At 38.3% G+C, this 17,909-nt stretch overlaps 1 protein-coding gene and 1 pseudogene across 7 annotated transcripts in view; both read left to right on the top strand.

Moving 5' to 3' along the window:
* Positions 1 to 17,777, top strand: part of LOC111532799 — a 43,168-nt pseudogene extending 25,391 nt beyond the window's left edge.
* The window catches only part of SLC25A26 (solute carrier family 25 member 26), a 167,763-nt gene that overhangs the window by 131,965 nt on the left and 17,889 nt on the right, over positions 1 to 17,909 (top strand). For all 7 annotated transcript variants that reach the window (XR_004228844.1, XR_002728914.1, XM_023200326.1 and 4 more), the window contains one exon: positions 17,745 to 17,814. Coding sequence is in view for 5 of the 7 variants with exons in the window: in XM_023200326.1 (XP_023056094.1) it covers positions 17,745 to 17,814 (70 nt within the window). In the remaining 2 variants the exon portion in view is untranslated. The remainder of the gene's footprint in view (positions 1 to 17,744; positions 17,815 to 17,909) is intronic.

The raw sequence follows: 17,909 nt of genomic DNA, 5'->3' as shown, positions 1-17,909 counted from the left end.
GAGGAGTATCATAAAAATTATTTGGACTTGGAAGTAAATTGTTGAGGTTATATACTAAATGATACTAAATTGAGAAAAAACAGTCATTAACAGTAAATTATGGGATGTTAAGTATTGAGAAGTATTTCTTATAAGTGATCTGATTTTAAGGAGGAGTATTGCTCACTTAATATAGTTTCTTGGCTCCTTTGTTGTTTTGTTTGTTTTACCGTTTCCTATGTGGTGCGTGGTGAAAATAGAGTTCTCAGGCAGTGTTTCAGGTCATGATGTAACAGCTATCCAATGAGAAGGTCATATTCCATTAGCATAACAGCTCTCCTTTTTAGTGTGTGACAGAAGAACAATGAAACCAACAGCTGTCCAGCAAACAAGACTTACTTTATTAGTGTCTCAATAACCAGCATTCACACAGCTTCTGCACACTCTAACATCCTTATGCCCTAACTCTGCAAAGGAATGTTTCCAAGCCTAAAGAAGGAAAAAGCATAGTGTTTATTTCTTTTCAATATTAAGGACATTTGTAGAATTCTAGCTGGTTAAGAAATGTCCAGAATTTTTCAGAGTAATCATAGATGACAATGCTGTGATTTAAAAATTCTCTTTGAGCAAATGTTAAGATGCTGCAATTTTTTTTTTTCTGTCAAGTCAGGTTTCTTGAGGAATACTTTACATATGATAAAATTCACCCTTTATACATGTACATTTTTATGAGTTTCAATAAATGTTTATAACCACACCATAACCAAAATAGAGTATTTCCATCAACCCAGAAAGTTCCCTCATGCTGCGTTGTAGTCAGTGCCCGTCCTCTACCCACCGCCCCTGTGAGCCACTGTTCTGTAGTCTTCTGTTTTCCAGAACATCGTAGAAATAGATACAGGGTACTATTATACCATCTTATGCTTTGCTTTTTTTGCTTAATGTAATATTTTTGAGATTCTTTCATGTTGCGTGTACCGGTAGTTTGTTTTATTTTACTTTGTAGTGTTCCATATGTGTATAGATATGCTACAATTTATTCACTAGTTTATACACATTTGACTTGTTTTCCAGTTTTTGATGATTATAAATAAAGCTGCTGTAAATGTTTGCATATAGTATTGGTATGGACATAGGTTTTTACTTCTCTAGGGTAAGAGGCCAGGAGTAGCATCCCTGGGTCATACAGAAGGTATGTTTTTAATTTTTTAAGAAACAAACTGTCAAGGTGTTTTCCAAAGTGGCTGTACCAGTGTGCATTCCTACCAACAGTGTATGAGAGTTCTAGTTGCCCTACACCCATGTCATTTCTTGTTACTATTAGATTAAAAAATTTTTTCCAGCCATTCTAGTACTTGTGAATTGGTATCTCGCTGGGGTTTTAATTTCTACTTCCCTCATGACTAAAAATGTTGAGCATCTTTTCATATAATACTGTTTTTTAAACATCTGAATGTACAATCGCAATACTTTTGTAGAAGTAGACAATTTTTGGAGCTTTTTTATTTTTGTGTTTACAATTTTATCTATTTAAATTTGAGTTTGCAGTTATAGAAGGAGATTATATTATATGAAAGGATTTCTCCACTGTGTTTATTTGTGTTTATGTGGGAATACCATTCAGGGAAATTTTTCTTAGCCAAGACTAGCAGATTGCATACATACGGCACTGCAGGGAGTAAAGGGCTGGAGGTGGTGGTGGCCACTGTTATCTTAAATTCAACTCTGTCTAAAATAAAAGTCATCATCTTTCTTGTAAAATCATGTCTTCCTGCTGTCTCCCGTTTCTATTAATCAGTATTCTCCTGGCCACCTATTCTCAAGTCTCTGATTAAAATTTGATTCCCATGTTTCTCTTTCTCCATATCACATTACTCAACAAGTTTTGTTGATTTGACTGTTGGGAATTTGTGGCCACATTTCACCTGATTCTTAGTGCCTTATGCCTGCCCACATCCTGGTAGATTCTCTTCTTTCTCATCCATTCTACATTTTGGATGTGTCTGGTCTTCCTTAAACTTCTCTTTCAGTAACACTTAGGTTCTCAGGAACATATAACTTTCTAAAACTCTAAAACATGAAGTTCTTGGCATTCAGGGTTCTCCACACTATGTCCTTGACTGGTTTTTTGAACCTCTACCCTATACTGTGTGTGTGTGTGTGTGTGTGTGTGTGTGTGTGCGCGCGCGCGCGCACAAAATTCTTTCCCTCCAGCCAGAATAGCCTCCTTACTGCCTCTAAATATGTTCTCCCCTTCCTTGTTCTCTGACTCCTTTCTGAAGTATGCTTCCAAGGATCCAAAAGAGATGCAGCATTCAAAGCTCAGTTCAGTGTTTGATCTCCTGCTTGAAGTCTTCAAATCGAGGCCTTGAAATCCCTTACCACAGATTTGTCTGTGTCACTGACTCATATTTAATCACCCACCATATTGTGTTTAAAACATCTTACAGTGTTCAGATAAGGCCTTAACCCCTTCAGTTTACAAATAAATGATACCTGCTGTCATTGCACCTCCGGTGCATGTCTACTCTGAGCTGGACATGGTTGCATTTCACGAGAATGCAAAGATGAATAAGAAATGGCTTAATGCCCTTGAGGAGCTGAGAGTCGATCAGAGCAGCACACAACTCGCTGATACCTTTCATGTGTCTCTAAGTGCAGAATACTCGCTACCCAAATCCTGTTACTATGCTGCATCATTTCCTTTGTTTTTCTTTTCTTTATTATACTTTATGCTTACAAAAGCATATTTTAGATGAAAGAGGACAAGACGCCATAAAGAGATGGGGAAGCAAAAGCAGTGGTTTATCATGTCCAAAGTCTTAGAGAAGATAATTTTCCTTGAAGATTGATACTTACTTTGGAACTTTCTGGCAGCCCAACAAGAAGAGAAGCATGATAGATTTCATGGTTTTTATTACCTGACAAAGACCTGTAGCTTGTTATTTTATCTTATCCCTCGGCTTTGGATACCATCTGTCTACCAGCTTGCGTGTTTATAGCCCCTTCCTCTGAGTGGCAGCGTCGGATGACCAGCTGCCTAGTTGACATCCTAACTCAGGATGTTTCTGTGTGGCTAGGTCAGAACAGAACTGTCAGTTTTCAGTTGCCTTCTTCCCAATCTGTTCCTTCCTAGTTGTCCGCTTCTCAGTAAATAGTACAGTTGTCTTATGCTTGCTCAAATAGAAACTTAAGAATGGTTCCAGAGTTCTGTCCTTTATCCCTTATCATCTAGCCCATCAACAAGTTCGCTGTTCTAGTTCAAGCCTCTGACACCCCTTGTTTAAATTGCTCCACTGGTCTCTCCAATGGTCTCCTTCATTTCCCTCAGGCTTTCCCAAAATACCGTCTTCACACAGCAGCCAGAGTGATCTTTTAAAGAAATGAATTAGGTCAGGCCCTGTGGCTCATGCCTGTAATCCCAGCCCTTTGAGAGGCTTAGGCTGGAAGATCACCTGAGCTCAGGAGTTTGAGACCAGCCTGGGCAACATAGACTCCATCTCTACAAAAATTAAAAAAAAAAAAACAATTATCTGGGAGTGGTGGTGCACACCTGTAGTCTCAACTGTGTGGGAGGCTGAGGTGGGAGACTCACTTGAGCTCACAACCTGGGTGACAGAGTGAGACCCTGTCTCTTAAAAAAAATACAATAAGAAAAAGAAAGAAATTAGACCATACCATTCCTTGCTAAAACCTGTCAGTGGCATCTCTTTAAAAGAAAAATAAACCCAGAGCTTAAGCTCCGGCTGACAAGGCCCTGTGTAATCTGGCCTCTGTCTGCCTCAGCCTTATCCTATGCCACTCACCCGCTGTGCCCAGCCACGCTGCGCTGACTGTGCTGCTGCCCAGCGCCTCCCCTTGGTTGATTGGTTTGTTTGTTGTTGAGACGCACCAGGGCCTTTACATCCGTAGATCTCCCTGCTAGAAATATTCTTTCTTCTTTCATTCTATATATATCATTTTTATGTGTGTGATAATTTTTTTAATTTTAATTTTTTCATATTTTTAAAAACTGACAAATAATATCTGTATATTTAAGGTGTGCAGCATGATGTTTTGAGATATATAAATAGTGTATATATCATTACTGAGTGTCTACTATGTGCCAGGCATTTTCCAGGGTCTGGGGATGCAGTGATGAAGAGGACTGACACAAATAACTGACCCCATGGAGCATTCATTCCAGCTCTTTCCCTAGGCCTCTCTCCATCCCTCTTCCCCATTCCTCTCTCATGTCTCCTCTTTCCCCATTGCTTAGGCTTTAGATCACATGTCACCTCAGAGAGACATTCCCTGTCTACCCCTCTCTAAAGTAGGACTTTCCCCTCCTCCCTCCTCTGTAATCATAACACCTATTTATTTCCTTACTCGTATTTTAATAACTTAGTTTATTTAGTTATGCACTTACATCATTGGAATGATTATTCACGACATCCGTGGTGTGATGAGCAGACACTGTGTGCCAGGCTCTGGGCTAAGTATGATGCATTCATTACTGTCATCTTCACACCATACACAACCCAGAGAGGTGGGCCTTGTTGTTATCCCCACCTTAAAACCAGGGAAGCAGGGCTGGAGGAGGTTGTCTTTCACCTAGTAGCCTGAGCACCTTTCACTGTGTGCTGCGTGGCAGACGGGGAACTCAGGTTAGCAGGTGATTTTTTTAGTGATGGTAGCAGCCATAATAAAAGCAAGAACAGCCACCATTTTTCAAAACTACAATGTGCCAAGCACTGTAGTAACACTTTCCACGCATCTTCTCCTGTTCATCTTCATGACAGTTCTGTGAGGTAGGTGCTGGTCTGGTCTTCGTTCTGCAGATGTGAAAACAGAGGGAGAGTTTGAATGCCTTGCCCAAGGCCATGGGAGTACTAAGGGGTACAGCCAGGGTTTGAACTCAGGCTCAGATCTAACTCCAGACTTGATATTCTTAATCACTTTACATGTAATTCTACACAGCACACATGATGTCTTCCGTAATGTTTCTGCAGTTTTGTATACTCAAAAGTTGATAAAAAGTTTAGGTCATATTTAGTCCACTCATTGAAGGCATTTCTGTAAATTGCATTGATTCCTTAACTTGGTGACGTGTAGCTTAGGAAAGTCTGGCCACCATGTTTCTTAGACCACCTCTCCCAAGCATCCATTGCATCTGCTGAGCTTGGGCAGGGATTAAACTGTGCTCACTGAGTCAGTTCTCAGAGACCAACCACGGAGAGCACAGATAAGTTTACAGTTAATGAGTTCAGCCAGAACCGCATTTTCCACGTGCTTGTGTTTAACTCCCCACAGGACAGTGCTTACTGGAGGAAGGAACTATGTCTTCTGTTTATTCTTTATGGTTCTGTCTTTTACACAGCAGGTGTTTATGTAACTATTTGCTAATTGTTTGAAGGGTAGCATTCTTTTTCAAGTTGAATGCAAAGTTGGATAACTCTATCTAGATTAACTGTTTTATTTATATATTCTTTTAGAGGTATGTTCACAGCCATAAAAGAGTTTTCCCTTTTTAACCCTACAGATCTTTTCTTACCAAGCTTTAAGTCAAAAGTAAGCATATTATGAAAGGATATGATAAAATTTCCTGTGAGAATGCATTTTTTTTTTCTATTTTCTTATTGTGAGACATCAGTTTATGTTGCAGTGTGGAGAACTGTTAAGAATATTGTCAGGTCCAAGTGATTTTGCTTACAGCTACAAGGTGTTACAAAGCAGTAGCTAGATGAGATGTAATCTTTAAGCTAAGCAGTATTTAAAGCAACATGAAAATAAAATCAGTTTGGTTTTGTAAGACAGTGATATTATGCTTGTGCTTTTCTAAGATGAAATCATAGCTTTGTAACAGATATCAGGGATCAGTGCATTATCACTTCACTTATATTGATAGTTCAATGTATATAATAGATCCCTCTTTTATAAGTATTTTAAACGTACAGTACTACATAAAAGCTATGTTTTCAAGTTTAAGAGTAAATAGCATTTTTTCTTGATTCTTGTTTTAATAGTAGTTAAAATGTCTACCACCACCCAACCCACAACAAATTTCTCTCATACTTTTAGTTATATAAACAAGATAAGAATTAGAAGATGCTCAGTGCTCAGGGTCTGCAGTTATACCGTTTCATGAGACTGGGAGAATCTGGTGTCTTCATAGACATGTTTGCTCAGAACGTAGCTTCCAGTAAAAGCATTGCAATGATTGAAAGGAGTGGCGACAGACTAAAAAAATGCCTGTGTGTCTATGTGTCTGCGATTTTTACCTAGTATTAAAAATTAAATATAACATGTCAGTATGGAAGAAAACTGCCTGAAAATATGAACAAAGTACATTGTAAGCTGGGCATAGTAGCACACGCCTGTAATCCCAGCACTTTGGGAGGCCAAGGTGGGCAGATTACTTGTGGTCAGGAGTTCGAGACCAGTCTGGCCAACATAGTGAAAACCCGTCTCTACAAAAAAGACAAAAACTGGCCAGGCGCGGTGGCTCAAGCCTGTAATCCTAGCACTTTAGGAGGCCGAGACGGGCGGATCACGAGGTCAGGAGATCGAGACCATCCTGGCTAACACGGTGAAACCCTGTCTCTACTAAAAATACAAAAACTAGCTGGGCGAGGTGGCGGGCACCTGTAGTCCCAGCTACTTGGGAGGCTGAGGCAGGAGAATGGCATAAACCCGGGAGGCGGAGCTAGCAGTGAGCTGAGATCCGGCCACTGCACTCCAGCCTAGGCAACAGAGCGAGACTCCACCTTAAAAAAAAAAAAAAAAAAAAGACAAAAACTAGCGGGGTGGGCGTGGTGCGTGCCTACTTGGGAGGCTAAGGTGGGAGGATTGCTTGAACCCAGGAGACCGGTTACAGTGAGCCAAGATTGCACCACTGCACTGGGCAACAGAGCAAAGCCCTGTCTGAGAAGAAAAAAAAAAAAAAAAAAGAACAAAGTACATTTTAAACTTTCAGATTAGCAGTCAAAGCAGAATCTGAGTACTGTTTAAAATTTTAGCAAAATCACGTGATGAAACAGGCATCTTTTAACATTTCAAAAACTTTAAGAAAATTTGAATTCTTAATTTGCATCTTAGAAAGTATGGGACACTTAATAGAAAAAGAATGAGAATTCCCCAGCATCCTTACATTCAAATTATAAAAGTAAGAAGCAAAATTTTCTGGTTTCTAGGGCAATTGAGAGAGATCCGTATAAGGAATATAAGAATTGGAAAAGTATGAAACTCCTTGGGTTTTAGGTGAAATTCAGTGAGTAAACAAAATGTTTAGGAAATGCTTGTATTTCATAATTCGGCCAAGGAAAAGATAAATACAGATGGTTTAAACAAACAAAAAAAACAGATGACTAAGAAGACCAAGTAGGGCAGGAAGAGTATCATGTATCTCAAAGGCCCAAGAAGATGGATGGAAGGAAAGGCTGTGGCTCCGGGAGCCCAGGCTCCCTCTCCCAGCTCCTCAGTTAGAGTTGGGTACCCAGCTGTCCAGGCATCTTGCTGTGGTTATGGTTCTGGAGCCAAACTAATAACACCCAGCACATTCCTTGCAGGTTCTCTTTATTTTTAAACTGAGGGTGAGATTTAACCATGGCTTATGAGTGCCATAGCCTGGAGGTAGTGGGCTAGGTCCTTTGTCAGAAAACAATAAAAAGCACACCAGAATTGTCATTTCTTTCTTTTAGGTATTTTTCTCTTATTTATGCAAGTCTGTGACTGAAATGAGATAAATAGAATCCATCAAGATAAAAGGTTCTTGGGATGAGTCATATCGACTTTTTTTTGCTGAGACAAAATATGAGAAAAGAGAATTTTCCACGCTTGAATTTAATCAGATTATGAAACATAAATATATATTTAGAAGCATTTAAAATGCCTATAATGATTCCTCATTCCTTTGGAAATAGAAGACCTTGACAGTATGATTTTCAACGGACTCATTTGTACATTTACATGTAACCTCCTTTAACAAATGGGGGGAAGAAAAGAGAGTATTAGCTGTTTGTATGTGTTCTTGAGACCTGCTTACTTATTATTTGTGAGCATTTCGGAGGTTTGTTTAGTGTGTCTGGTTTAAATATGCGGTATGATATTGCATGTGCTGCCTCTAGGTCTTGCTCTGCCCCAGTAGGCTTTACCAGTTGATCGTGGCTTTCATTCCAAGTGAGCCTAAATAAACTTGGGAAATCATCTTTGCACAGCTCATCAGAAAGCCTTGTCCAGTCCAGTAAATGCCATTCCTGATTTATAGGGTTATTTATTGAGCCAAGAATGAAATTTGGGATTGTGATGTTTGGCCCATTCATGTTTTCTCCTGTTCCTTACACAAGGGTAAAATGGTGAAATACACCTTACATGGTAGGTATTCATGTAGGTACCAACATTTACCTGCCTTCTTTATGTAAGGAGCTGTGCAGGGCCCGTGGGGACTCCAGAGATGAAGGTAATGACGTCCCTCTCCCTTAGAATCAAAGGTGAGATGAGCGAGCTTTTAAAGGGCAATGAAAAAAACAAGTGACTACTTTCTTTTAAAATACTTTTCTGGTGCTTTTTAGGATAAAGGCTTGTGAGTATATCTGTTTCCAATAAATAGGGCTTGTCAGTGTAAGTCCTTCAGCTCTTTTATGTTAACCATTTTTGATAAATCTTTTTTAAAAGATTGTCCCATACTTAAACACAGCAAACCAAGTGTTCTTTTGCAGGCAAAATTATTAAAAATAATCACACCTTTTCTTGGTGACTCATAATCAATGTCATGAGCATCAGTCAAATTGTTTTATCGTGACTATTACTCAATGGTATATTTAGATGTTGTCAACGGGTTTTACCCTACCCAAGACTAATGATAAGGCTTGGCTGTGTCCCCACCCAAATCGCATCTTGAATGGTAACTCCCACAATTCCCATGTGTTGGGGAGGAATGCAGTGGGAGGGGATTGAATTACAGGGGCAAGTCTTTCCTGCACTGTTCTCATGACAGTGAATGAGTCTCACAAGATTTGATAGCTTTAAAAAACAAGAGTTTGCCTGTACAAGCTCTCTCTCTGCCTGCCGCCATCCACGTAAGACTGGACTTGCTCCTCCTTGCCTTCTGCCATGATTGTGAGGCTTCCCCAGCCACGTGGAACTGTAAGTCCAGTTAAACCTCTTTCTTTTGTACATTGCCCAGTCTCGAGTATGTCTTCATCAGCAGTGTGAAAATGGACTAATACAACTAATAAGAACCACAAATAGAAAGCTCAGAGAATCCCCAGTCAGAATAAATATCTCCCACATATCTAAAATCTGGCCCACACATATCCAAAAATATTACTGTATAAATTCTGAAACCTAAATAGTAGTAAGCAAACTGAGCATTTTAGTCCATCTTGCTTTTACTTAAGAATAATCAATGTCTTTGCCTGTAATTACCAGCACAATCATTAGTTCAAGATTTTCTTATAAATTCTTATTATCTTTACTAACTTATCTAGAATGCAAATATCTAAATATCTCAACTAGCCAACATGTATTATTGCCAAAAACAAAGTACAGATCAACGCATATAAAAATGATGCTGCTTGCACATCCCAGAACAGTTTCAGTCTAGCTGCCATTATAACCCAAATCAGCCTGTATACCGTAAGGGATTCCTAATTATCTGTTAGGTATATCCATTTTTAATTATGAAAAGTAGTGCTATATGAAAAATTTATTTTAGCCTTTTAGCCACTAGTTTGTATTGCAAGAGCTACAGTGTGGCCGAATGAAAGCCGAATTGTGGTTCCCATTATGTTTGATATTGTTTTCAGTTTCACAACTTGCTTTTAGAAATCTCTTTTGTAGCCATAGTAGTATGAGAGTACTTCACAGAGAGATGGTTCGTCTGATTGAATGATAAAATGATAGGCAGCTGTTGCTTTGTTTTTTGAAATGTATGTGCAAAAGCTATGCAATAGCTTGATCAACAACAGTATGGAAAGTATTTGCATGAAAATCATTGTCTGCTGTCTTTAATCTGTTATAAACTTCTGGTGGTTAAACACACAGCAGTGAGACCTACCCAGAGGATGATATTCAGAGCAAGGCTAGGTTTGAAAAAACTAAGCATTTTCCTTTCCATTGTCTTAAATTTTGTCATCTGATGTTGCTGATTTTGGAATTGAGTAGATGATTCTGTGCACATACCTATTTCGCTACATGCATAAAATGCATATTGTCAACGGGTTTACTACATACATAAAAAGCATGTAGTAAAATATCATCATCTTGTAAAGTTGGAAGCGATATAACTGCTTTTGAATAGAGCAGCTAAAGAAGTCCTAAGTTGTAAGTTTTTGTTCACTGGAGCCAACACACTTATTTTCAATTTGTTATTCATAAGACAATAGTGCTTATTTGGGTGGGTCTTTTAAAAGTGAAAAACAAAGCCTTCTCTTCATGCTATACTTTAAATAGAAGACACCTGGTCTGGGGTTGGACTCCCAGCCACTTCATAGTGTTGTGCCTGGTGTTTGCTTTCTGGCCTATGACTACTGGTGCTAATAGTTATTATCTTGGGGTGGGGGTCAGGGAGCCAAACTACTTCATGCTTTTCTTCCTTTGATAGACCTTTAGCATAGTTGAGAAATTACAACCTGATTGTTTTTGTAGTGATATCACTGAGTATCCTGATGAATAATACAAATATTGTTAATTTAAAAAGTCATGCTGATGTTTAAAAATTGCTTACTTTTATATAATAGTTATTATGGTGAAACTCAACTAGGGTCTGTAGCTTAGTTAATAGTATTGTACCAATCTCAGTCTTGTGCTTTGATAATTATACTGTGGAAGCTGGGTGAAGATATATGGGAACTATATTATTATTATTTTTTGAGATAGGGTCTTGCTCTGCTGCCTAGACTAGAGTGCAGTGGTGTGATCACCAATAACTGCAGCTTCAACCTCCCAGGCTCAAGCAATCCTCCTACCTCAGCCTCCTTAGTAGCTGGGACTCAGGCATGTGCCACCACATCTGGCTAATTTTTACATTTTTTTTGTAGAGACAGGGTCTCCCTGTGTTGCTCAGGCTGGTCTCAAACTCCTGGGCTCAAAGTGATCCTCCCACCTCAGACTCCCGAAGTGCTGGGATTATAGGCACGAGCTGCAGCACTCGGTGGACTGCTCCTATTTTTGTAACTCTTCTGTAAATCTAAAATTATTTCAAAATAAAAGTGTCATACAACCTATTAGAAATGGTTTATAATCAGCCTATATTAAGGAAGCTTTACTTAAGAAAAATTACTGAAGTGAAACTAAGAACGTTTTTGACTTCTGTTCTCATTACTTAAACTTGATATTTCTCATTAATGTAACCATAGATTCATGTGAAAATTTTATTTATACTGTAATTCCAGCTACTTGGGAGGCTGGGATGGGAGGATCACTTGAGACCAGGAGTTTGAGACCACCCAGGGCAAACATAGCAAGACGCTGCCTCAAAAAAATAAAATAAATTAGCCAGGCATGGTGGCACTTGCCCAGAGTCCCAGTTACTTAGGAGGCTGAGGCGGGAGGATCGCTTGAGTGCAGAAGTTGGAGGCTGCAGTGAGCTGTGATCACTTCACTGCACTCCAGCCTGGGTAACAGAACAAGATTCAGTCTCTTAAGTTACTTACATTTGAACAGAAAAAGGAAATGGGACTTTGAATTGGGATAAATAAGCAAACATCAGGGAAAATGTGGCTCCTTGCTTTTTAAATTTCTTATTGTTATTTTGGTATACAACCTCCACCATGAGTTGAGCCTCCACTACTGCTTCTTCACATTTGGGCCCCTTAGTGCCTCTCTCCTCCTCCCCTAATTATTTATCTGCCTTGACAGAAATGATCATTAGACCTCTGTGGCAATGAAATGACTTATTTAGGTTGAGAAATCATGGAAATTTTAAAAACTTTTGGCAGGTTCTTTAAAAAAAAACTTTTATAAACCTACATTATTTAAATTCATTTTATTAACTTCAAAGTATTTAGTAACATGTGTATTATGATGTAATTTGACTAGAAATTGAGCTGTATGTGATAGTGAGGAAACATAATGCTCTTTGCAGAATGAACCAGCCTCAGTTTTCCCCTTACTATCTATGTGACCTCAGGCAAGTTACTTAAAATCTCCTAGCACTTGCCCCTCACCTGTTTTTTGTGGAGAATAATACACTTCTCAAAATTGAATGAGATTATACATGTAAAATCTTTAGCCTAGTGCCTAGAGCATTGTAGGTAGTCAGTAAATCCCAACTAATATTGTCAATAGTAATCATTTATATTGTTACCTACACTACATTTTTATTCCACATTCCAGTCTAAAATTATGTGACTGTCATAATCAATATGTAGTCTTCCTGTGAGTAATGTCTTCCAGCTAGAGTGAAGGGGTGGCCTGCCCCTCCACACCTGTGGGTGCTTCTCGTTAGGTGGGACGAGAGACTTGAGAAAAGGAAATAATACACAGAGACAAAGTATAGAGAAAGAAAAGCGGGACCCAGGGGACCAGTGCTGTGTTTTCAGAGGACCCACACTGGCACCGGCCTCTGAGTTCCCTTAGTATTTATTGAGAATTATCTTTATCATTAAAAGGATAAGGGAGTGGCTGGACAATAGGGTTATTGTAGGGAGGAAATCGGCAGTAAGACATATGAACAAATCCTTGTAACATGAATAAGTTTAAAGGAAAATGCTGTGCCTTGAGATGTATATGCGACATCTCCATAAACCTTTTAGCAGTATTGCTCCAGCAAGTCCCACCTTATTCCCAAATGTGTTTTCTCCTTACTCAGTAAACAAGACACACAATGGGTATTACCCGGAGATGTTCCAGTCTCAGGGAGGGGCAGGATTTTTAACCGTCAAGCTTCTTTCAGGTACTTGTTTAACAAAGACACATCCTGCACAGCCCAACATCCTTTTAACCTTAAATCACCTTCGCACATGTCTCTTGCAAGGACAAAGTTGGGGGTAGGGTCACAGATTAACAGCATCTCCAATACAGAACTAAATGGAGTCTCTTATGTCTACTTCCTTCTATATAGACACGGTAACAAGCTGATCTCTTTCTTTTCCCCACATAGAGTATTTTGTTTATTACAATCCTGTTGTGCCTTCAAATAGATGAGCAAATGTGTGATTTCAAAATATTTTCATAATTTTTGTATAGTATTTTTTAGCAGTCAGGTTCTGATGATTGTTGTTTTATGAATTTAAGGTTGCGCTCAAATGAATAATTTGTAAATAACACTCACCTTTTACACTGGTTTCAGTATTACATTTCTGAAGTTCTGTATTCAGACAATTCATCAATTAGAAAAATCATTACAAACTCATTTAAGCAAGTTGTTTCAGACATTTACATAATTTGTTCATTCACTTGGATATTTTAATCATTCCAGTAGAAATTGTGATTTGTGTGTGAAAGTAAAGTGTCTCATGAATGCTTATCTGTGTGTTACCTGGACAACAGTATCCTACAGATCCAAACCCATGTGTTTTCTTGCCCACACCAGAGTGTCCCATCCATATCCCAGCTTTCCTACTCACTGTTTAATCTTTGAGTTACTTAACATCTTTGAGCCTCATCTTTAAACAATTTTTTCCTTAGAGATAGGATCTCACTATGTTAACCAGGCTCGTCTCAAACTCCTGGCCTCAAGTGATCCTCCCATCGTGGCCTCCCAAAGTGCTAGAATTACAGGCGTGAGCCACAATGTTTTTGTCTATAAAATGACAAGATAATAAGAATTACATATACGTCAGAAGATTGTGGAGAGAATTACATGAGCTGATGTATGTAAAGCGCTTCACACCTGGAACATGGGAAGTTCTGTATCTTCTGTGGAAGTGTGTATTGTGGTTGCTGTTATAGTCATTCTTTACGTCATGCTTTGTGTTTGCCACTGAAGTTTCTCGCTTTACACGTTTTGAGTCTTCTAAAGATTTTTTGTTTGTTATACGGTATTTATTAGTATCCATTTCAAATACCAAATTATTTCTTTATGTGTTTTTTGTAAGCTCATTATTCTGGCCAGGTGATAGTGGAAAGTTACACTTATCTGTGGAGATTCTATTTTTACATGTTGTCTTCAGCCATCTGAGTCTGTTTTGATTGTGGCTTTTTTTCCCCCTGGCAACCAATTTTTTTTCTCCCTAGATTGTAACAGGTGCCTCTGTGAAGCTTTCTCTGTCACCTCACTTCTCTCTTTTATAATCCTCTTCTGCCCCCACCATACCTTCCTCGAATATTAAACCTAGGGACTGTTACTTTTTCTCTCCTTGGCTATAATACCTGACACCTAGTAAATATTTGTTGAATTTATGACTTGCATAGCATTTTTGATTTCTTATCACATTCACATCTTGTTGTTACTTACTTTTGCTTATAAACTCAGCATTATTACCAGTATTTCAAGTCTATCTGGAGTAGCCTTCTACTCTTTGGAGCCTTTAAAGTTGTCAGTAGATGAACTGAAGGTGACCTTTAGTCATCAACAGAAATCTATTTTATATTTTGCATTGCTTTTCTAATAAGTTGGTGAAGTAAGTGTTGGTGTTAAAACTGGCATTAACCTGACAAAATACACCCTTTGCCACCTTAAAAGTAAAGAAAAAGCGATTCCACTCTCTTGTTTCTTATTCTTTCTGCAATGCTTATAGGAGCTCTGGAGAAAATAATGCTTTCTATTAAAGCATACAGATTTATTTGCAAACATTAGAGCATTTTCTGAAAATATACCAGATACTCTGCTTAATGGCAATATTATCTTTAGAAACCTGTTTCTAATAAATCTTTTCTTTTTTAGCTTATCTGTTTTCACAAGTAAGATGACAAATATCTATTTGAGAGCTGCACTCTCAGTGCAGTAAATTGAATTAATACACTTTCAGAGAATCATTCATGTTAGTATGGATAGAGGGAAATGTTGGTCCTCAAACCACACACTGTCACATATTTAATTTGTTAGATAAGTTAACATAGCAGCTGTCTGACTTAAGAAAAGTTGTGAAAGTTGACAGAGTAAACAGTACCTATGATTCATTTCCATGGCATCTTCTTCCTCCCCTCAGTGACCTTCACAACCTTCCAGAGATAGTTGTCAGTGAGGAAGTATTCAGAGTAGGAAATTAAAACGAACTTTGCTGTTCTTCTTTTAGTTGCTGTGTATTTGATTATCCCTAAAAATGTCACACCACTCTCAGAAAGTCATTATACTTTTCTAACCATTTAAATTAGTGTAGTCAAGAGGACTTTTTTGTTAATATTTGTGGTCACTATTGCAATGCATACTATTATGCTGAAGGTCCTACTCAATTCAGTAAGGCAAAACTGAAAAACAATAAAAGTTACCTTAATTGGAGAGGAAAAAGTACAGCTGTCTTTATTCACAGATGATATGGTCATCTATGTTGAAAATTTAATGAGCTCTATAAAAAAAGCTATGAGGTTGGTAACTTTAGCAAGGCTGCAGAATACAAGATCAGTGTATAAAAATCAATTGTACTGATAATCAGTTTCTACATATTAGCAATGAACAATCAGAGATTGAAATTTTAAAAAAGTATGATTTGCAGTAGCATCAAAACATGTGAAATACTTAAGGATAAATTTGACAAAACCAGTGCAAAACCTATATACTGAAAACTGTAAGACAGTGTGGAGAGAATGTAAAGAAGGCCTTAGTTAAATGAAGAGGAATGTCATGCCTATGAGAAGAAAACCCCTCAACATTAACAGCTGGTTCTCTCCAAAATAATCCATGGATTTGGTGTATCCCAATCACAGTCTCAGCAGGTTATTTCATCGGAATTGATAATCAGATTGCAAAATTCATATGGAAATGCAAAATATTTAGAATAGGTAGAAGAACTTTGAAAAAGAATTTGAAAAACAAATACTACCTGATTTCAAGATTCATTATGAAGTTATAGTAGTGAAGAAAGTATGGGATTGATATCAAGATAGGCTGATAGAGGAGAACAGAATAGAGTGTTCAGAAATAGACCCACACAGATGTGGACAATTGATTTTTGACAAAAGCAAGAGGGCAGTTCACTGGAGAAATTATTATCTTTCCCAGTCACTGGAAGAACTGAATATCCACATGTGAAAACAAAACCAAATAACTTCAATCTACATGTTGTACCATATATAAAAATTAACTCAAAATGGATGATGGATATAAATGTAAAACCTGAAAGCATAAAATTTCTAGAAGAAAACACAGGCTCAAAAAATCTTTGTGACTTTGAGTTAGGCAAAGATTTCTTAGATGTGACACCAAAAGCAAGATCTGTTAAAGGATAATTTGAACTTCATCAAAATTAAAAACTTCTTTGAAAGACGCTGTTAAAAGAATGATGAAAGACGCTGTTTAAAGAATGAAAAGACAAGACTAGAAGAAAACATCTGTAAATGAGCTATGTCTAGAATATGTGAAGAACTCTTAAAATTCAGTCATTGAGATACGGTAACCCAGTACAAATGTGCAACACATTTGAACAGACACTTCACCAAAGATAGTATGTTGTGGATGGCAAATAAGTACATGAAAAGCAGCTCAGCATCATTAGGGAAATACAAATTAAAACCACAATGAAGGCCAGGCGCGGTGACTCACACCTGTAATCCCAGCACTTTGGGAGGCTGAGGCAGGTGGATCACTTGAGGTCAGGAGTTTGACACCAGCCTGGGCAACATGGTGAAACCCTGTCTCTACTAAAAATACAAAAATTAGCTGGGCATGTTGGTGGGCGCCTGCAGTCCCAGCTTCTCAGGAGGCTGAGGCAGGAGCATCACATGAACCCAGGAGTTGGAGGTTACAGTGAGTGAGCTGAGATTGCACCACTGTACTCCAGCACTCCAGCCTGGGTGACAGAGTGAGCCTATGTTTCAAAAAAAAAAAAAAAAAAAAAGAGAGACTACAACACACTTAGTAGAATGGTTAAAATGTTAAAGTGGTGATGATAACAAGTATTAGGAAGATGTGGAGAAACCGGAACTCGTGGGAATGTCAAATGGTACGATCGCTTTGGAAAACAGTTTGGCAGTTCTTAAAAGTTAAACATAACTCCCATGTGATCCAGCGATTTCACCGCTAGGTATTTCCCCAAGAGAAATGAAAGCATGTGTACGTATAAAGACCTGTATACAAATGTTCGTGGTGCCTTTATTTGTAGTAGCCTCAAACTGAAAAATTCCCAGATGTCCATCAACAGGTAAATGCGTAAATCACGATATACACATAAAACGGAGTATTACTAATGAAGAAGAAGTCAACTGTTGATATCTGCATGACATGGGTGAATCACAAAATAATTCTGAATAAAAGAAGTTGGATTTTAAAAATATGTGATTACAGTGATATAACATTCTGGGAAAGGCATACTAATTGAGTGACAGATCAGATTGGGGGATAGTGAGGAAGGACAGGAAGGAGAGGTTACATAGGGAGACAAGAAAACGTGTGGGTCATGAGTAAGTTCACTATCTCAATTGTGGCGATGATGTTTTGTGTGCGCACACACACATATGTATACTCTGAAAATGGTTTCCTTTGAGCACTCTACTGTAGCTGTCACTCTCATTTCTTTGATTTATTTTAGAATGCAGTAAAGTCTTTGGGAAAGTCACTTATGTCATCAGTAAAGAATGCCACCAAAATAGCTTCTCATTTAAGTTCCCATCCCCAGAGCTAACCCACAGGAGGTTCCGATGAATTCAAATATTTAATAACTTGTATTTTTCTTTCTCCTTAAACACAGGCCCTCTGGTCCTGGAGGCAGGATCATGTGGTGGATTCTTGGCAGTCAGCAGTCTGTGGAGCTTTTGCAGGTGCAAAGGATTATGTTATACTGGGAAAGACCTAAGAGGGGGAAAAATGTGAAAATATTAACTGTGCAAAAACAACATTCTTTAAAAATTCCAGG

The sequence above is a fragment of the Piliocolobus tephrosceles genome, chromosome 2, assembly GCF_002776525.5.
Source record: "Piliocolobus tephrosceles isolate RC106 chromosome 2, ASM277652v3, whole genome shotgun sequence".
NCBI lineage: Eukaryota > Metazoa > Chordata > Mammalia > Primates > Cercopithecidae > Piliocolobus > Piliocolobus tephrosceles.
Note: the sequence above shows the minus strand (reverse complement) of the source record. Positions and strands in the feature narration are given on the sequence as shown.